Source organism: Centruroides vittatus, unplaced genomic scaffold (genome assembly GCF_030686945.1).
Source record: "Centruroides vittatus isolate TY-2023 unplaced genomic scaffold, ASM3068694v2 contig_484, whole genome shotgun sequence".
Classification (NCBI taxonomy): domain Eukaryota; kingdom Metazoa; phylum Arthropoda; class Arachnida; order Scorpiones; family Buthidae; genus Centruroides; species Centruroides vittatus.
In genome coordinates, this window is record NW_027122274.1 from 1774979 (window position 1) to 1798393 (window position 23415).

Genomic DNA, 23415 nt, shown 5'->3' on the forward strand with positions numbered 1-23415 from the left:
CTAAAACTATAGTTATTCAATCTTTGAATGTAAATCTAATGTATTATTCTCTTGTTTTAATAAATAATGTTGTCTTATGTTAAATGTAACAAATACTGTCTACAATATTCAGATAAAATATAGTAGAGCATCAATTATCCGAATTAATTGTGGACTGGGGTTGTTTGAAAAAATCAATTTTTCGGAAAAAATAAATTATTAATATAGTACATTAATATATCCCATGTTGAAATTTTTCTCCGTTGCAAGTCGCTTTGCGTTGAATTTTTTTCGATGTTAAGCCTAACAAAAATTTTTATACTAATAATCGTGGCTATTGTATCATTAAAAATTATTTCTTTATTTTGTATAAACAAAATAAATATATTGAAAAATATAAAAAAAATTATACTTCAGAAATTAATCTAGTATCAAAAACGTTTGATTCAGCATGACACAGTCTGACTGGAATGCTTTCGGTTAACCAATTTTTCGGTTGATCGGTGTTTGGATAATCGATGCTCTACTGTATTTGAAATTTAATTCTGTAACTGATTACAAATGAACAGTTATCAGTATGCCTACTCTATCATGTTTTTTATGGAAGTATTTTATTAAGATAAAAATAGTATTTTACAAAGAACCCATTAATAAAAATAGGGAAATACTTTTTAGAGATGAAGGAAATGTTTTAAATATTCAGACACCTTTTATCTTCTTTTTAAAGGTTATAAAATTGAAATAATGTTATTGAGATGTTTGAAAAAATTGTTTTCATCTGGACAAAATGGGTTTAGTTGTTTTTTACAGAATGACACAAATGATCACTGAATTAACAGAGAATAGTTTGTTGGAAAATTTTACCAGTTATTTATCTTGTACACAGATAAAACTGAGAAGAATTTTACAATTGTATAGTTATGAAAGATTTGTTTTAATTAAGATAGGCTCAAGGAATTTACTGATATAAAAGGCTTTTCTTTGCATTGTACAGACATCCTTTTCCAACTTATTAAGGTGACATTTCAAAAAATGGAATGGCTGATAAAACTGTAGTTGCAGAAACAAGTTCTATGAGAAAGAAAAGGTATAATCTAAACATTTTACAACATAAGTAGAAATTTAAATTGATGAATACAATTAAAAATGAAAGATATACGATGGAAACATTATAATTTAGCTAAGCAATAAAGTTGTTTAAAGTGTTGAGAAATTGCTGATTTGAAACATGATCTTCAGAGGTTAATGATAAATCATTAAGAAAATGGTCATTCACTAACTCATGTCTACTGCAATGTTTTATTAATACTGTCTCCCCAATGCAGTAATGAATCAGATTGTAAAATGGGAACTACTGGTATTGTGATAAACACACTAAACAGCACAGAAAACAATAATAAACAAGATTGTGGCAGCTTAATGTAACATACTCTATCCAAAATGTCATTTAATTGATGAAAATGGCCAATGCTTAATAAAATAAATCATCAAACACCATAAAATCTGGGCAACCTGTGGTGAAAAATATTTCAATTTGTACTCATTTTACAAGAAAATAAAAATTAATGCTCAAAACAAAAATATGTTTTATTCATTAGGTTATTAAGTGTTTACTCTTTAATTTCAAATGAATAAACCAAACTATTTTTCCTCAAAAAATTTTTTCATTAAGCAGTATTGGAAAAAGTATTTGAACAATGTTCTAAATTTACAAATTTGAGCATTCTAATTTGAATGGAGGAAACCATTAGCTTTAAGAGGTATGTTTACATCAGTTTCTAAGTAAACGGTGATATTTTCCTGTTTTTGTTTAAACAAGGATCCACAATCAAAGAATTTTCTAATGATGTGAGAAAACAAATTATAAAGCTGCTGCAAGATGGGAAAAACCAAAGAGAAGTTGAAATGTGTGTTGGTCTGTCATTAGGAACTGTAAATTACACTTTGAAAAAGTTCAGGACATGGGAGACATAAAATCAAATATGCTCAAGATAGCCTGTTGAAAAAAATGCTTAAAAAATCAAAAATATCTTAAACAATTAAATATGGAATGGAAGAAAAATAAAACAAATGTTTACGACAGAACAGTAAGAAATAGACAAGGATGTGGGATTTTCGTTTGCAAAACTGTTTTAGACAAAGGAACAAAAAACAGTCATTTGAAATGGCAGACCTCGAGTCACTCACTTTTCAGGTCATTTTCTCACTTTTTTTGGTCATTTCCACGTGCTTAATTAAGATGTGGGACTAAACAAAAATAATTTTAAAGCCAAACGATTTGCCAAATTATCAGACTATTGGACTAGAATTTTCTGGAAAAAAATACTTGGTCTTGAGCGGGACTCAAAACTGCAACTTCCGCTTAGTGTTATTAGGTTATAGGAAAGAAAAATTCCTTTCACATATGTAAAAAGTCTTTCATGCACTTAAAAATATCCCTCTCATTACAAATTCAGAAGCCAATATTGAATAAAGTTATGTACTCATGCCATATTGTCATTATTAGCCAAATATAGTTCTTCAAAGTTACACTTCTATTTACGGGGATTAAAAATAAGTATTTTAAGCATCCCTACATTTTTGGCTGTTTTCTAAGAAAATCCCTAAAATCCGTTTGTAGGGGGAGAACACTATGCTGAGGGATTAATCTCTCAAGCTGATAACACTGTTGCTGCTTCTAAATTTAAAATATATTGTACAGAGTAATTATTAAAATTAACCGGAGATAGTGGCATAACCTCCTACCTCTAAACAAATTATGTTTCTGACCATTTAATTATTCTTGTTATAGCCCAATATTTTGGCAGATCATTTGGTTTTAATTAACAATTGGGTTATGGAGTTATTGTTTACAAGAACATCTTTTATTTTATTCATCTTTAAATAAATTTCACAAACATGAGTTAAATAGATTAAAGTTATTTTAATGATTTCATAGCATATTGTTAACGTTTAATCACACCTATATACAGTAGACCCCCCCTATAACACGGCAAAAAATTACGATCATGTTCGTATAACACGCTAAAAGAGACTCGTGTAACACGGTAAAACGTCATCGCTGACTCGTGTTGAGACAGGATTGGTCGAATCTGGATCAATAGTGGACATTGTACAAACCGTTGAGTTGAAACGAGCACTGGACCTACTAAAAAACATTTATTATTCAACAGCCATAAAAATTATATTTTTATTAATGATGTCTCCAAAGTTAAGTTATTTTTCTGTGAAAAATTTGCTGATCAGGAAACACGTGCTCGCCGTTCGATAAGCTGCTCTGCGACGAAAATAAGCTTAAGCAATGGCATTGTTGAATGGTGCGCACTCAGTAAGTAATCCTACAATTTTTTGTTTATAGCATAGTTTATATGGATTATTCCCAAGAAATTATATGTGATTTGGAAGTGTTGAATCAAATTAGTCTAGAATTGATTAATTTTATGGAAGAAAACCTTTCAAACAGCCGTAGCCTGTAAACTGCACACGTGCCGGGCTATGATTGGTTCATGTATTTAAGTGACTCGTACAACACGGAACGTATCTACCGTGTTATAGGGAGGTCTACTGTATTCCTAAATGTATGTTTAAATTGAGTAAAGTATAATTATTCCATGTAGTAAGTATTATTTTCATTAAATGTGTGATTACTTTATTTGTGAAATATCCATTTTTTTAATCTCGTCTCTTATATGATTATAAGTGTGCATTAATTGAGACTAAAAAAAGTAAACAAAAATGTAAGTTCATATTTACACATCAAATCTTTTATTTTATTGTGTAAATTTTAAGTGTTGTAAAAAGTAAAACACGTGATTGTTTGCAGGCAAAATTGTCACACACTTCCCAAAAGGTTAACAACATTGTAACAATGTTGCTTTTTATTCATCTGCAGGAAAAAGTTTCTTCTTATTTACGTAATCATTAATAAAACATTATTTTACTTATAATATTTGAAATCTGTTTTTTCAGATTTATTAATTTATTTTGAAATCAATATTTACATGTCTCAAAGCATTAAAAAATAAACAGTTTCTGATCATGGTAATGTCCCACTGTAGCCAAATTAGTGAAATCACCATTGACCCTCTCTTGTGGAAATGTTGATGTGGAACAGGAATTCTCAATTTCACGCTGGGCACTTCCTCCTGATAGAGCGTCAATTGCCAGAAAGAGTGCTTAGAAGAAAGTGAAATACATGCGACAAGTCAAATTTTGTTAAAAGCAGCAAACAAAAAAATATGGAGAAGGCCGTTAACAGCAAGAACATGAAAGAAGTATGGGCAGCACAGTGTTCAAAAGCAAGAGGAACCAAAAAAGAAGGAAGCTGAAAACATCCATAATAATCAGAATGAACATCATTTTTCATTACTAATTATTTACAGATGCCAAAGACTTTTTAAGTATTTGTAGTTTACTGAAGGAAATACAGTAGCTCCTTGTTATATCGCGCTTGTCAGGAGACAAAGAAAAGGCTCGATATAACCAAGTACTAAAAAATTCTGGGCTTATACCAAACAGATTATACATGCTCTGCAATTTCTATTCTCTATTCTTTCATCAGCAGTGTTTTTGATATAAAATAAGCTTAGTTTTTCAATACTGAACTTTATTCTTGGTTATATCGTATTAATTGATGTTTATGTAAACATCATATCACCAACTCCCATTTAGCATTGTTTCTTTAACAATGTGTTATCCATTGTTTCTTTAACAATGATATTTAAAGACAAATACTGTTGATATAAAAACAAAATATGAGTTACGATTTTATTATACAGTACTATATTTTACAATAAATTGCTTAAAAGTTCATGTAATTTGTTTTTCAATAAAAATTATAAATGCTGTAATTAAAATTTTAAAAAATAAATATGGAGCATATAATAGAACCATCAAAACTTATAAAATTACAGAGAGTAAAAATTCTCTAAAAAGCAAAATAAAGTTACTACTGTATGAAAACTTTCTATTCAGAATTAAAGAAATCTTTTTCTTACACAGTAAGGCAAATTTGAAATTTCACACCTTTATGTGAATTGATAGTATTGCATCAATTCACATAAAGGTGTGAAATTTTGAATTCACAGAAACTTGTAAATGACAAGAAGATACTTAAAACTAATAAATAAACAATTTTTAATATGAAAAGAAAACAAATGACAATTAATACGTCTGCCTGTTTTGCATATTTAATCTTCACAAATTTATTGTTTTACCTTCAGTGGTAGTTCTGGTTACAACAAAACACTGAAAACTTGTCATGTTGCAAGTCATCACTCACTATGACATAATTTGTGCTAGAACCATTCTGTGTTATAACACAAGTGTATAGTGTAACCTCATCAGATACCCAGTGAACAGCCATTATTTCATCTGCTGTCGAATTGCAAAGTTCTCCAAATAGTATATCTGCATCACTGCTTCTGTGTTCAGATTATTTTTTAGGAACTTCATTGCTCTTAGCTGAGTCTTTGCAATAAAGCAGTGATGCCTCATCATTGTCAGCTATTCAGTAAGAACTTCAACTGCATGTTTTGTAGTAGACTTTATGGCTTCTTTCTTGTTCTCTGATCCCACTGATTGTATATAATTTCATCATGAGATGAAACATTTCCCACCAACTGGTCCAACAAAGGCAGACACCTTATCACATTTTGTGCATTTGTTCAGGCAACAACTTGGTTCCCACATGCAAACAGAGTTTCTCACAATCTCAAGTGTAGGTAAGCTGAAACTAGCATTTTTAAATCTATCTAAAAGTAACTGGAAGTTCTTGTGATACTTGCAACAGCAAACATTATGGTCTTTGTCTGATGATAATTTTCACATGTGCAGGTCTTAACTTTGTAAATAATGATTTTCCTACTTTAACCCCAGGATGCTCTTACTTGAAAAGTCTATGTGCCTCCATCACAGTCATATTCATCGGTTTTTTGTTTTTTTTTTTTTTTTGTATTGTTTTCTTAGCACCACCCTTATGAACTGTTACATAATTGTTCATTCCTGGACATTGTCATGATATAATGTCACTCTCGTAACATGCTACAACCAAATGTTTGGTTTCATTATCACTGTCCTCTTGTGTCTTTGGCTGTTTTTTAGTTTCAGTTCCATACTGAACTGCTAGTTTTTTTCACAATTGATCTCTGCTTTCTTGGTGATACTGGTAAAGCTCCCTTTACTCTCTGGATTGCTTTCCCATATGACTGCGGAGTAATGAAAGACTTTGAAGGGCTCTCATTTAAGGACAAGTCCAGATTACGATTAAGTTCTTTCTTGCTTTTTCTCATAGCTCTCATCCTCTCTCTTGATTTTGCTGCCTCTGAGCATTTCTTACTAGCTGTCCAGGATTGTCTGAGCTTTCTGGTCTTCTGCATTTTTTCTTTTTATTTCAACTATCTTTTCTGCACTCATCTTGTCTGTATACTTTCTCAGCCTCTCTGCAGCTGTCATTGCTACTTTTTTGCCAGGTGGTTCTGGTAAATCTGCCATCTAAATAAAAGAGAAAATTAATGAAACATAATATAACTGATATAACAACCTCTCCTGTTACATCCGTTACAATGCACTTGTTACATCAGTTACATGCATAATTTTTCTTAAGCATTATTTCAATCATCTTTGCATGAGATCATGTTTAAATGTGATGAAAATCATTAGAAGAATGTGTAATTACAAAGGTTTCAGTAATTTAATGACCAAGATATAGAGAATTCTTTAATATAAATGTTGCTGTACAGTAGATAATATTACAAATTTAGTGTCTGTAATCCAAAAAACTTTTGGTAGACTAATCTCACAGCAATATAATTGGCAAATTGATATTATTTAGAACTACATCATATGCATTTCGGGTTGGTCTAATTTGTTCCAACCCCTCTTCAGTGCTAGAACAAATAAACAAAAATTTTTTTAAAACACGACATCAATGTATGACAATAACTAGTTTGAAAAAGGGGGGACTTACAATATACGTTGGTGTAAATTACAACATTATATTTAGATGGGTGGGAGGGCAAACCTTCCTCACCTTGATTGGTATCCTAAAATTACAATTTTTGTATATATCATAATGTATGGCTAATTTTAAATAAACATTGCAAACAACACTCATACTCACAAAGTAAAAAATATTTTCTCCACATGTATAATAAACACTCTAAAAACAACAAATGGTTAAAGCTGACAAACAAATGTATAGGTAAAATGTATTCACGATGCATAAAACATTTTAACAAACTTCACAAAATTGTTAAAAAATAACGACACTATTAGTTCACTTATACCAGGTTGAATTTTATTACAATAATAATCACATGATGATTACCTATTACTTATTAACTTATTTTAGTGCCATCTATTAAATTGTACCAGCGGTAATCAATTTCCATACCTTTCGAGTTATTAATTAAATTATTATTTTTTGATTTCTTATTTCTATATGTTCTTTGAATTTTCTTTTATACATATCAAAAACTATTAAAAAACAAAAACCTTAAATTTCCAGCAATAAAAACATTTAATAATAACGTTTTCGACTATTTTAAACAGCCATCATCAGTTAAAACGAACTTAAAAAACAAAAGAATGCAGAAAAAAGAACCCAAGCAATACAAATATTTAAAATTCAAAATAATTCCAAAGCAAAAATGCCGTCGTATATTAGAAACTAACAAACAGCGCATGCGCTAAATATCATAGTAAAAATAAAAATTGGGACAAAGCATCTATATTAGAGCCACGACCAACAAACAAATGCTGAAACATCTAGAAAAGCTTGAAATCTACAAAGCCCACGTTAACACGGGTTGCATTAACCATAGAGACACAGACGGTTTATCCACGGCATGGAAGTCGTTTTATCGAAATGCATAACGTTCTTTCTTGTAATAGAAATATTTTTGCGGCAGTATTTTTTGTTATTTTATTTTTATTTTTTATTCTTACTACGATATTTAGCACATGTGCTGTTTGTTAGTTTCTAATATACAATGGCATTTTTGCTTTGGAATTATTTTGAATTTTAAATATTTGTATTGCTTGGGTTCTTTTTTCTGCATTCTTTTGTTTTTTAAGTTTATTTTAACTGATGATGGCTGTTTAAAATAGTTGAAAACGTTATTATTAAATGTTTTTATTGCTGGAAATTTAAGGTTTTTGTTTTTTAATAGTTTATTTTCCAGTAGCTAGTTTACTTATTGCACTTTATGGCTACGCCGGCCAAGATATATAGAAGAATTGTTATCAAGCTATACGAAGCAAAGGGAAAATTTGAATTCCTTTCGCAATGCCGCTTAAATGATGTTCTCCCGAATTCCATTTATCAGATACGTCTCCCCGTAGGATGTGAGTCTTTATTACCAAAACTGAAATATCTTTGCCTTAACAAAGCCATCAGGTCTTCTAGAAGACGTTATTATGCCTTATTGCATGAACTTATTCAGTTGGAGGATCACCTTTACGAGCAAGACCCGTTGCTTCTGAAGGATGTCAACAGCAGAGTGGTCAACTTAACATACTCCTTCGAAAGAAACTTAAAACGTAACTATGTCAAAAAGCTTAAATGGTTATTACGTGGGCAGAACATCAAACCTCGCTTGATAAACAACACATTTATAACACCTTGGGATAACATTACTCCTCTGAAGTGTCTTTTTGAAGCTCTAAAATATGGCCCACTCTTTGCTCCTACTACTGTACCAAGGCCTGAGAATATTATTCCAAATATTGAATTAATTATTAAGGATATGAATGCTACCGGGCAAGATTACATCAGATGGAAAACAAGGTTTAGCTTTGCAAATGAAAGAAAATCTAGCTTAGAAGCAAGACGATTCCACAACTGCATTGAAATGTCAAGGCAATGGCTACAAATGAATGATGTAGTACTTATTAAAGTGGATAAGTCTAAAGGTGTTGTCCTTACTAACCGTGACTCATATAACCGTAAATTACACGAATACATCAGAACCACCGAATGTCAACATGCTCCCGACAAATACATGGAATCGCTGCAACAGAGAGTCAAGAAATTCTCTTTAACCCCGTTGACTCGTATTTTATGTATGCATAACTCAGTTTTACAGGCTCCAAAAACGCCTAGAATTTTCGCCTTTGGTAAAGCGCACAAGCCTGGTTGCCAAATACGCCCGGTAATAGAGAAATGCGGATCCCCTACATTTGCCATTGAGAACAGCTTGTCAAGTTTATCCAACCAAAGATTCAAGAATACTCCCTATGCTATACAAAACGCAGTACAACTAGTGGAAAAGCTCAACAACATTACACTCAAGGATAAGGAATATATGACAGTAATGGATTTTAAGTCCTTGTTTCCATCTATAAGGCTGCCGCCCTGTTTTTGTGAACTGAGAGACTTTCTTTTTGCTAATATAGATAATGCAGCGAAATACCATACCAGCATTTTGGAGCTTGCAAATTTAATATGTTACACATCGTTTTTCGAATTTGAAGATGAAACATATTTGCAAGAAAGAGGGGTGCCTATGGGGAGCCCTATGTCCTCTATTTTATGTGAGCTTGTATTACGTCGGTTGGAAAACAAGGTCATACCCATCTTTCAACATCAAATCGTTTTATATACAAGATATGTGGATGATGTTTTCATCCTTTGGAAAAATGATACTAGCGCTCCGCATTTCCTTCAAGAAATCAACAAAAACCCATATGGTTTGACTTTAGGGCTTGACCAAGAAAGTGCTTCTAATGTAAATTTCCTTGATCTTTCAATCACATGCATGGAGGGTCAAATATGGACGGACATTTATAGAAAACCCAGCTATCAGCCCATTATTATACCAAAAAATTCTTTCGATCCAATGAATTTTAAATATGCAGCTTTTCATGCCTGGATCAAGCGTGCTCACACACATTGCACCAGTGTTATTGACACCTATAAGGAATTAAGTTACATTCGCACTGCAGCATTACAACACGGATATCGGAGTAAGGAGATTGATAGGCTTATCGACAAATTTCGGAAGACAAAAAATCGGCAGCTTCCTCCTATGAATCAGGGAAGAAAAGTGATTCTCAATTATTTTCGTTTCTTGCACACGATGATTAAGAAAGTAGCCAGAAATAACAACATAAGCTTGTTGTATCGACGTAATCCTACAATATATCGATTATTGAGAAACGACGAGAAAAAAGAGAACCAAAGTTTTAAGACGGGTATATTCTATACCTTTAAAGGATCGTCGGTTTAATACAGATCTTGTATACGTTGGTGCAACTATGAGACATTTAAAGCAGAGGCTTAAGGAGCATAGATACTTCATCAATAAGAGCTTGGATACTACTGTGCTAGCAGCTTTCGCTAAGCATCAGGAGGTCGACGTTCATTGGGACAAAGCGTCTATTATTAGGGCCACGACCAACAAACAAATGCTGAAACATTTAGAAAAGCTTGAAATCTACAAAGCCCATGTTAACACGGGTTGCATTAACCATAGAGACGCAGACGATTTATCCACGGCATGGAAGTCGTTTTACCGAAATGCATAATGTTCTTTCTTGTAATAGAAATATTTTTGTGGCAGTATTTTTTGTTATTTTATTTTTATTTTTATTTTTTATTCTTACTACGATATTTAGCGCATGCGCTGTTTGTTAGTTTCTAATATACAATGGCATTTTTGCTTTGGAATTATTTTGAATTTTAAATATTTGTATTGCTTGGGTTCTTTTTTCTGCATTCTTTTGTTTTTTAAGTTTGTTTTAACTGATGATGGCTGTTTAAAACAGTCGAAAACGTTATTATTAAATGTTTTTATTGCTGGAAATTTAAGGTTTTTGTTTTTTAATAGTTTATTTTCCAGTAGCTAGTTTACTTATTTATACATATCTTTTTCAACATGCAAAATGTTTATATTATTTTGGTTAATGTTACAATTATTATTATTAGTGTGGTTAAACCACGGGGAATTACTGTACTTGAGTCGGATGGCAGCTTCATGTTCCTTAACTCTTACTTCTAACACACGCCTGGTTTCACCAATATACACACATGGATTTTGACAATTACATTCAAGTTTATATACAACACCAGCTTTTTTTAAACAATCTAACTTATTATTACTACTATTATTAATATGTTTACAAATATTCTGTGAAAATTTATTGGTCAAAGATTGAAAGATCATATTGCTGTGAGATTAGTCTACCAAAAGTTTTTTGGATTAGAGACTAAATTCGTAATATTAAGATATGGAGAAGTTTGTAATAAAATGTAACAGACGTAACAGATCAATAGCTGATTCATTTCATTTCCATTATATCCACAAGGATTCTAAATTATTATATTTTCTACATGGATTTATAAACTAAAGATACTTACTTTTTACTATTATCAACAAGTCATCCAGGCTCTCGAAGTAACAGAAGAAAATAGTTTTCTTTATATGCTCAAATGTTCAGTCACCATGTGCTGCAAAACAACTTCTGGAAAAATCCAAGATGGCACCTGATCATGTGACTAACTGTTGCCAAAAATATGATTTTTTTACATTTAGAGATATGATAATATCATAGGAGCAAAAAAAAGTATTATTTAGTGAAAAAAAAATTTTTATCCTAGAATGTCCACTTTTCCATGGAATTGCCCAAAAATTCTTTTTGGGGGAAATGGTTTTGTTTATTCATTTGAGATTAACATGATAAACACTTAACCTAATGAATAAAACATATATTTTTGTTTTTAGCAATTACATTTTTATTTTCTTATATCGTGTTCAAATACTTTTTGCCAGGGGTTGTATTTGACTTGCTATTTTAAATATGTAGTATTTAAAATAGCAATTTTTAATATTATGTATAAGTTGATTTCATTAATTTTCAGTCTAAGAACAAGATAACAAAAAACTTATATTTTATATGAAACATACTATATAATTAATTATAATTGTGTTTAGAATTGTCTGTATCTATTATCATTGCATTTTTGAACATAAATTTACATTTGAACATACTGTAACAACATTCATAATGTAGTTGTTAACATAGTATTTTAAAAATATATATTTTGAAATGTTAGTGATTTGATTATTATTTTTTTAATTTTAATTAGTGGCTGAAATTAACTTCTGATGATGTTAAAGAACAAATTTACAAACTTGCAAAGAAAGGTTTGACTCCTTCTCAGATCGGTAAGTTTTGAAATGTTATAAAATTTATTTGTAAATTTTAAATTCAATTATTAAATTTGTGTTTTTAATTTTAGTAATTATCTTTTCATATTTTTATCTAGTGGCTAGTTTCATCAACTTTTGTTTAAGTAACATTTATGCACCATTTTCTAATGACTTGATAAAAAATTAAGGTTTAATTAGAAAGTTTTGTTTCACAAACACACTTTAATTCATCTTTTCTTAACAAATTTGCTACTTGATATCTTTCAATTTGAACAGATCGGAAGATATCAATCAACAGTTGGAGAGACACTCACTCACCATTTGTTTTTGAAAATAACTGTTTGCAGTTATCAATTTGAACTGCATTAATGTTTGCAGGTTTTTGAAAATAAAACTTTTTGAGGCAGTTCAAATTGATAACTGTTTGAACAAAAAAAAGTTCAGCACTCATACGTACCAACATAACTCAAAAGAATGCAACAATAAACTTAATACTGTATTCTAAATGCTAATACATTTAGCAGCTTCTATTCTCAGGCCTGTAGCATATGAGAATGCCTCAAAATGACATCATTTTGCTCTGCATGAAATGAGTGTTAGGTGTTACATATAATATCTTAAATTAGATTTAATGCCTCTGACTATGCCTATATTATAAATAAATGGCAGTTAAAGAATGTGGCTCAGAAGATTTTGATCTTAAGATTTCCAGCAAAAATGAAAATCACCCCATATGATGATAACTTCAAAATAATTAAATGTTTGCCTCAAACATTATTTTCAGAGTTTAGTAAAATTAACCTCTATTCAAAAGAAACTAATTTTTAAATTACAGTTAAATTTCAGTTTTAAATTATGATCTAAAACTGAAACATTGAATTTATGTCATTGTTTTTAAAAATTATTATAACTGCACTCACTCATTTATTCTCCACTCCTTTAAGTGAAAATAAACCAATACAAAACTTTGTATAAATGTTAAAAGTTGTTTTGATCAATTAATAACAATAATTTTGACTTTTTTACTTTTAGTAAAACTAAATATCTAAAAAGTTGTTATTACAGTAAAATATTTTAAGGTAAAATGCTTCATTTTCTCCATATTTAGCAGATAAAAGGAGTGACCAGTGTCTCATGGAAAAATGTTTAGAACTAGCTGAAATTCAGTGTTGTATTATTGACATGAGGAATAACAAAAACTTATAGGTGCAGTTATTCTTGTAGACAATGTAAGAATAATTTTTAAATAAATATTGAATAATTTTATGACTTGGAAATAGTTAATTCATTAACTGCTGCTGACTAGCAAGTGATACATTACACACACATTTTGGTGTCTTTGAAACATGAAGCACTTATGCTAGACTGAAGAAGCTTTAGATTTGAGTTGTAACTTATTTTATAAGTGATCATTTTGACTCTGATGTCTATTTAGATTTTCTATTTGGTTTCAGTTCACTTTTTCTATATTTTTTTTATTTGTTTTGTAGCAAGTATGTTTACATTATCACTATTTTCCAATAGATCTTTATGCCGACTTTATATTATTGTGCTTAAAAGAAGCATAGTTAGAAGAGTTACAAGCAGTTGTGGAGTCAAGAATGTAACCAAAACATGTTGACATTAAATGAGGGAAAAATTTAATATAATTCAGATCAAATGAATCTGACATTAATTCATTTAAGAATTAACTAATATTAGATAATTATAGATTGTGTTGAAAATAAAATTGTTTATTTTGAAATACAATTAAATTGCTTTTCAAAAGCAAAATAACAAGAATTTTAGAGTTAAAATATCAAAATCAAGTAAAATTCTTTTGTAGAAAAAAAAATACTGCCGTTTCAGTAGGAAGAACAAAAACAAATTTGTTTAATATTAGAAAAAATGCATGACATGAGCATAAAGTTCCTATATATATTAACTGTTTTGCATGAATAATAATAAAAATACAATGTTACAATCTGTAAAAATTGTAAAAAGAATAATAGAAATGTTCAAGAAATAATAGAAATGAATTTAATTGCAGTAAAATTACAAAAAATAGTTAAAATGATTAATATATAGTCTGTTTTAATACTGAGTACCTCACTTGGGTTATAAATGTATTGAAACCTCTTGATAAGATTGCTACTCTTCTATATATACTGTTATATAGAAAAAAAACATGCTTAAATTTTCATTTGAAACTTAAAATTTAAATTAATATTAAAAATATTAACCAATGTTAAAGTTTTTTTAATGAAGTTAATCTATAAGCAATGCTTTTCAACTTTTTAAGAATGAATTGTAATAAAATATTTTCATCTCAGGATATGTTTGAGATTTAATATCATCTGTCAAATGTTAACATTCCCTTTAATTGCTATTAATTTAAATACATCAAAATTCTGTTTATTTGTTTAAGATATTTTTCATTTCTAAAATTAAATTATCTAAAACAAAAAGAATCATTTCTAATATAAATTTTTTAAAATATCTTTTCATAATCTTTTTTAATTTATAATACTTTAAAAAATATTATTTATAATATAAACATCTTTAATTGAAGGATTTAATTCAATCTAAGAATTAAAATAAAACATATTTGTTGAATTTATTTTTAGGTGTAATTCTAAGAGACTCTCATGGAATAGCTCAAGTAAGATGGGTAACTGGTAATAAGATTTTGAGAATCCTAAAAGCAAAAGGATTAGCACCTAGCCTTCCAGAAGATCTCTACCATTTGATCAAGAAAGCAGTAGCTATTCGCAAACATTTGGAAAGAAACAGAAAGGTTTGTTTAATAATGTTTCTTATATCAAGCATAGATAAACCTTTTTATTGTATATAGCCATAGGATGATGCTGTTTTGATTGAGATAGGGCACAAAACACTAAAAACAGAATTTTATGCAAGTTCTACATTTATGAAGGAAATATGAATACTACAGATAACTAATTCTCATATTTATTAATTATGACTAGAGATGTAATTGATATCAGTTTGATACTGATATATTGGCATATTGGAATGTTCCCAATACATCAGGGTTTTTTAATGCATCTTTCACATTGTTTTGTTATAGCAGATATTCAAACAAGCCAATGGACATATTGTACCATAACCATTCATCCGAATATAAACATCATCAATCATCAACCTGGTTTTTCTTAATGCCTTAATGCCAAACACAGTTGTCAATTTCTGGTTTTAATATGAAAATTTGCACCTTTAATCATCCAGCAACAAATGTTTTAATAAATTAAAAACGTTTTTGATCGTTTTTAACGGTCTTCTTCAGTTACAACTCAAATTAATAAAAGAACGATAAAATGGAATACATGCAATTAAATACGAAAAAATAATAAATGCGCATGCGCAACTGGATAAGAATAAGAATCCAGAGAATCTTATTCCTGATATTGAATTCATCATCAAAGGCATGAATAGTACCGAACAGGACTACATCCGGTGGAAAACACGTTTCCGTGTAGCTCATGAAAGAAGGGTTAATTTTAATACTAGGCAATTCTTGGCAACCATAAGCAAAGTGTGCCAATGGCTGCAAAGTAATAATGTGGTACTCATGAAAGCAGATAAATCGAAGGGAATAGTACTTACCAAACGGGATACGTATAACAAGAAAATACTAGAATACATCGAGAACACTGATTGCCAGCTAGCACCCTGCAACTACTTGGAGTCATCACAACGGAGAGTCAAAAGATTTACAGCAACCCCATTAGCACGCTTGTTGCATATGCAGAAAGCTACAGTCTTTGCTCCAAAGGCACCAAGAATATTTGCTTTTGGGAAAACTCATAAACCGGATTGCCAAATACGACCGGTTATAGAAAAATGTAATTCTCCGACGTTTCGCATCGAAAAGCAATTAGTAAGATTTATTCGTTCTAAAGAACAAAGTTACCCTTTCACTATCACCAACTCGCTACAATTGATAGAGAAGCTCAAAGACATTGCTCTCGAGGATGATGAGTACATGACTGTTATGGATTACGAATCGTTATATCCCTCTATAAAATTATCCCCATGTTTCTGTGCGTTAAGGGATTTCCTTTTTAAAAACATCGAGAATTCATACAAATACCATCAACACATCCTGGAGCTGTCTGATTTAATATGTTATACATCCTTCTTTCAATTTGAAGGGAGAGTTTTCCTACAGGGTAGAGGGGTGCCAATGGGCAGTCCAATGTTGGCTATACTATGCGATTTAGTGTTACGACAACTTGAAAATACTATTCTTTCCGGATTCCAAAGAGATATTATTCTATACACCAGATACATAGACGATATATTCATTCTATGGAATAATAAGCACAACACTCAGCGATTCCTAAATGATATCAATGATAACCCGTATGGTTTAACCTTACAACTGGACCAGGAGAGCTATAATAATGTTCATTTCCTCGATATTAATATCACCTGCAAAGAAGGGGAAATCAAGACGAACATTTACCGGAAACCGGGTCTAAATACTATCATCATCCCGAATCAATCGGTAGATCCCAGGCATATATTAAGTATGCGGTGTTCCGATCTTGGATCAAGCGTGCCTACACTCATTGCACAAACATATGTGATACCTACAAAGAATTGGATTACATACTCGAGACAGCAACACAACAAGGTTACCGGAGAAATATAGTAGAAAAACTTATCACAACGTTCCAGAATCGAGGTAATCACTCTCCCACGAATAACGGTAAACAAAAGATGATAATCAATTATTATCCCTTCTTGAACAAAATAATAAACGAAGTTGCTAAATCCAATAATACACGTATCATTTACCGACGTAATCCGACAGTTTACAAAATGTTAAGGAATGACAAAAAGAGAGAAGATCGGAACACGTTAACGGGGGTTTACTCCATACCAATAAAGGACCAACGATTTGATTCAGATAGTGTTTATGTGGGAGCTACTTTACGGCACTTAGAACAAAGGATCAAAGAACACCAGTACTCGATTAATAAGAATCTAGACACCACGGTTCTAGCGTCATACGCCAGGCAACGAGATATTGAGGTATTGTGGGACCATGCTTCCATCATCAAGCCGACAAACAATAAATATACAATCAAACATCTAGAAAAGCTAGAAATATATAAAGCCAAGAAAAAACGGAATGTATCAATCATCTTTATTGACCGCATGGAAGTCGTTTTATAAAGATAAACAATAACAACGTACAAGGGATGCGGCCACGTATTTTTATTATATAATTTTATTCATTTATTCTGTAATATATGTATATTAGGCATCGTGCGCGATATATTTATAGTTGCGCATGCGCATTTATTATTTTTTCGTATTTAATTGCATGTATTCCATTTTATCGTTCTTTTATTAATTTGAGTTGTAACTGAAGAAGACCGTTAAAAACGATCGAAAACGTTTTTAATTTATTAAAACATTTGTTGCTGGATGATTAAAGGTGCAAATTTTCATATTAATTCTAATTTCCAGTAGTTTAAAGTTGGTTTCTGGTTTTAAAACCCACATCTTGGTTTTTCAAGCATCTCTTAGTTTCCAGATTTTTTGATTTGTCCAAAGCAGTTTGAAGAAAGGCAGAAGATTGATTGTGGCAAAATTTCTTAAGTGCATTGAATATGCAATGACTGAAGAGTTATTTTAAATGTGTGTGTGCAGTAGAGAAAAGAAGTCAGTTGAGTATGACATTAAGTTTTTAATTAGAATTAATAAGAAACTAAATAGATCCTCTTGTTTATGAGGAAAGATCTTATGGTCTGTAGCTTGCAAGCATATAGGAATCTTGTTTCTTAATCTGAAGCAGTTTGGAGCAACAGGCATTTTCACAGAATGATTTCAAAAAAACTCAAGAATTATAAGTATGGTACAAACCACATGAAAGCTGGAATTCAATAAAATAGTGAAATTGAGGAAAAGAAATCTGTTTTTCAAATAATCTTTATAATGAAAAAGAAAAAGATGATTTTTTAAATCTTAGAATTAGTTTGTCTATAGTTAATCATATTATTTTAAAAATCTGAGAAGTTAACAAAACAGCTTATATTCATGACTGTTTATTTTATATAAAAATTTTCTAAGTGTATTTATTAATTCTATCAATACTGTCGATCAGAAAAAAATTATTTATGCTTCTCCAGATGATATCAGAGCTGAAGGCAAATTATTGATAGAAATTAATGACCCTGTCCCATCAGATAACAAACCCATGTTGTGTATCGTTTCTTTGTAAGCATAACAACATATTTTGTTTAAATGTTGGCCACCAATATTTTGCACAAATGCAAGTAACAAAAATAAAGGTTGCTGATTTTATTGTATGGATCAAACAAGGAATTTATATTGAGCAAGTAAATTACAACAAAAAAATGTTTAATGCTGTATTACTATTTATTGATACATAAGTTGTTATACAAAAGTGTTCACTAAAGTATATACTAAACATATACAGTCAAATTTCCATTTTACAAACTTCAATGTAGCCAATTTTTCCATATAACAAAATTTTGCATTGTTCACTGCTTTTTCAGCAAAAAGTGTAAGTAAAATTGCTTCTAAATAATGAAGTTAAATTTCTATTATAATAAATTTTAAAAAATTTGTTATATAGAATTATCAATCATTAAAAAGTGAATTACTCCATCATCTGGGTCGAGTTCAAATTTAATTTCAGGTATCAATCTGTAAATCTTTTATAAAACTCTGTAGTCCAGGTGTGAGAAATACTGGTCGTTAGCTTTTAAAACTATCATGTAATCTGGCCTGTGGGCTACTGGTTATAAAGAAGGGAGAAATAGATTAGGTTCAAATGTCATCATTGACAGATAAATGATTTACCATTAACAAATGCTGAAAACAGAGAGGTGATAATTTTGAGAACTGCTGGGCTAATTTTTGAGGTTGTGATATTTTATTTAATAAGTTGTCCAGCTAAAATTTAAAGAATTGTTAATATAGTGTTTCAGCATTACTAAAACAATTAAAGTGTTACAGGAAGTTGATAAAGGCTCAAAAAAAAAACATTATACCAAAGTTTGGAATTTCTGGTAGTAGTATATCAATCATAATAAATTGTGAATCAATTTTGAAATTAGCCAATGAAAATCTGCTAGAACTTGCATTTACATTAATGTAGATGAAGTAATGCTCTTAAGTGTGAAGCATATTACAAAGAGAGAACATTTCTTAATTGTTCTATGCAACAAAAAAAATTACAATTTTTTTTAATGAAAATGTAGTTAAACTAAGTTGTATTTTAACACACAAATGTTAAAATTAAAATTATGGTTATATTGTGTTATTACTATATGTTATGTTTATGTTAAATTATGTAAAATAACAAAAAAAATTGTGTTTAAATAATATCTTATTTATCAAAAAGTATAGTTTCTGTAATTTTCACATATGGAGACAACCTTATATTTGAGGCTGTATCTCCACAATAAAATGCAAAATAGATAAAAATGTTCTCTGGCAATTATGCCAATAATATAAATTGTTTTTGGGATTGCCACTGGTACTTGTAATGATGGGAAATAAAGACAATTTAGTAGCTTTGATATATTTATCTATATATTTTAATGTAATTAAAAACTAAAGCTACATTTTAACAATTTTAAAAAATATAAAACACCCACATTTGTTGTAATGTAGCTATCTTGTGTGAAGTTCCTACAATACACTTTCATCTGGACTGTTGTTTCCTGTTCTAATCTTGGTAATCCAGATTTTTTTTAGCTTTTCATTGCATGGAAATTTATGAAAGCTTAATCTTTTATTTATTTTTATTATATTTTATTTTTTGTTGTTGTATTACAACCAGTTACAAATCAATTGTAAGGCATCTTCTGTACTAGAAAACAGATAGTGGAATAGTAAACAAGAAATTGTCAATACCAAACCACAATAAAGGCACCATCTAGTGACAGTTATTAGAAAACTCAATTAACACCACCTGCTCTTTGATGATTTAAAATTGCATAAACCAACAAAAATAGATTTTTCTGGAAGCAAAGATCAGAGATCGAAGTAGTGCATCTGTATGATAAGCAGGAGTTGCAAATATTCTAAACTATTTGAGTAATATTAATTTTAATGTTTATAACTTTTATTGCAGAGTATTTGTAGATTAATTCTGAGATGCAACTGTGAAAGGTATTAGTGTTGCTTTTTGTTGAAGTCATTTGAGGTGAGACTGTTAAGATAATTGAAAAATAAATAAATTAGCAGGCTTAAGAAGGATACCAAGTATAGATAAAAAGAGATCATCTATCTTTAAAATATTGGTGGTGAAAATGATCTAAATGAAATCATTGCTGAATAAATTATGATTTTTCTTAATTCAGAATAACCATTAACTAACTTTTTAAACAAATTATACATTTGATTTATAACAACTTTTGATCTGATGCTGAAACAAGTTGTCTTGAAAAAAGTTTTATCACAAGAAAAAAAAACAAACTTTTTAATTTATTAGTGATTGTACTTGTTTAATTACTTTTCCAGTTATATAAGAAACAGAAAGTATAGCAATCAGTCAAAAACTTACACCACATTCCCAAGATTTTTACATTTTTGTACATGGGACCTTGAAGCATCAAGAAATGCAAAACAAACTGGGGGGAGTTTTTTTGTGAGGACAATTTTGTTCACCCATTTTGAAGCTTAATGACTCATGCCATTTGTCAAAAATTTCTGAAATTCTGCAGGGAGATTTGTATATTAGGGGATTGATACTATTAAATTTTGGTAGGTAAAGATTGGGGTAGGTAGATAGAAGGTGTTACTTACACATCATATCTTAAGTGGGGATGGACTTAATGAAGATTTTACTTGTTATTAGCATTTACAGCTTTTTGCAAAAACTTGTCTCTACTCTCAAAATTAAGCTTTTTATCATTTTATAATAATTAATAAAATCTCATAACATGATGCCACACAATTAAAATTGCTTTTGCCGGAACATTATGCAACTTGTTGCTAGAATTTTTTTACTATGGAGTTCATACAAGATGAAACTAGATCTAACATTTTACTTTCACATGTGCAAAATATGAATAAAACAAAATTAAGACCATATTTTATTGGTTTTGATTTAGAAATCTTATTTTTTGAAATTTTCTATTTAATAATATATAAAATGTAATCTGCTTCTGATTAATGAATTATAGTAAACTATTTATCCTTTTTCTTTGCTATTCAGATCGTTCTTAATTGGTTCTGCAGAAATGTTTACATGCTTTTGTTGTTTTTTGTGACCTAATGAAACTGTTTACCAACATGTAAAAGATGAGAGTGAAAGTGGTAAATGTAATAAGCTAAAGTTTTCCTGAAGAGTGTTTAGACAAGGTTTGTCCAACCTTTTTTCCTAATGGGCCAAATTAGAATTTACATATATTCAGCAGGTCACAAAGGTACTTTATATAAATATATGATTTAAAAAGTTCAAAATGTGAATATCAAATTTTAATAACAAATATTTATAATTACAAAAAAATACTGTATTATTGACAGTAAAAAAATTACACTCACACAAAATGAAAATAAATTCAATATGATTTTTGACATAAACCACACTCGTACCCAGCAAAATTCAATAAATAAAAAACTTAAACCAACACCTTAATGTTCGCTGAGAGATTTATTAATATAACAAACGTTTTCGATCTAATCGATAGATCATCTTCAGGTTAAAACTTATAAGAGGCACGTGAGCTCTAGTATATTTTAATGGTGAATTATTTCTGGTTAGGATAGATAATATTATATATGGGTACAAGTAAAACGTTTTTTTATCTTACATTTGTTGTATCTTTTACAAATATTACTTTTTTATTAATGTTACTGGTTATATTTTGAAATTTTGAAATTGGTGTTCCATTTAAGGAATATTCTTTTTAACCTGAAGATGATCTATCGATTAGATTGAAAACATTCGTTATATTAAATCTCTCAGCGAACATTAAGGTGTTGGTTTAAGTTTTTTATGATTTTTGACATTGCCTTCCTTTTATAATATTGTCAATTTCTGCTTTTATGGTACTAGACTTAACTCTAAGAATGTTAGTTAAATGGGAATCACTCAACTTATTTCTTTCAGCAATTTTAATGTTTTTCATGCACAACAAGAATTGTTCACAACAGTATGTTATTCATGTGGGGTAGTACAGGTTTCTAGTACTAATTACAACATTACGACACCAAAGTGTATCCAGTTTGTGACATACTTTACCAAAATAAATGAAAATCTACCTAAAAAATTTAGGGTGCAGTGGGGCTGCATAAAAATATTAAGTGGGCTGTGGATTGGACATCCCTGGTTTAGACCATGTTTAAAGATTGACAATTCGCGCCTTCACAACAAAGTTTAAACTATCGTATAGTGAACCAGTGGCTAGATATTATTTTTGCTCTAAACCTGGTCTAGTTGACCTTTTCTCTGCATTTCTTTATTGGGTTTGCAGCTATTTATTAAAATATGGGAATTCTTGATATGCTTAGAAGTTTTGTAGTTAGTTATTTTTTAATGTTTACAATATTCATAATTTCAAATAAGTTTTCCAAATACAGTAGAGCATTGATTATCCGACCCCCGATTAACCAACTTATCGGTTAACCAATTGTGTTCTAGTTGGCAAATTCAAATGTCCGCTAGTGATGTGGCGCTACAATATTTGGTTATGTCTTGGCTACTTTAATATTATTTTTGTTAAATTTTTGCATGTTTTAGCTGGCAACACTGGCTCGACCATGAAAGGGAGGCTAGTATTTAAACTAGGCCTAATACACTATACTAATAATGTATTTTTTCATACTTTTTGGTTATCCGACCAATCCCAGTCTCCAATTAAGTCAGATAATCGATGCTCTGCTGTACTGCATTTTAATTTAATTGTATGAATTACCTTTTCAACAGTTGATGATAGAATTTTTACTTGTCATACATTTTAGATGGTTGCGGTTGTTTCTTTTTTTAATTATTTAGATAAATTATTTGTTTATAAAATGTTAGTGTTTAAAATTAATCTCATTTTAAACAGGACAAAGATTCAAAATTTCGTCTGATTTTGGTAGAAAGCAGGATCCATCGTCTCGCTCGCTATTATAAAACTAAGAGAGTTTTGCCACCTACTTGGAAATAGTATGTATAAATTTATTTTATGATTTTAAAATAAGTATGATTTTATATAACTTACAGCAGTTTTTCAAATTATGTAATTTTGTAAGATTCTATTTTTCAAATATATGCTTTACATAAAATGATTTAATCCTATTTTTAAACTAT

General features: G+C 29.9%; 1 protein-coding gene across 1 annotated transcript in view; it reads left to right on the forward strand.

The window, feature by feature from the left end:
- Positions 1 to 23415, forward strand: part of RpS13 (ribosomal protein S13) — a 46203-nt gene that overhangs the window by 14687 nt on the left and 8101 nt on the right. The window contains exons 3-5 of the mRNA XM_067273640.1: positions 12068 to 12146; positions 14738 to 14907; positions 23171 to 23271. Of these exons, the coding sequence (XP_067129741.1) occupies positions 12068 to 12146; positions 14738 to 14907; positions 23171 to 23271 (350 nt within the window). The remainder of the gene's footprint in view (positions 1 to 12067; positions 12147 to 14737; positions 14908 to 23170; positions 23272 to 23415) is intronic.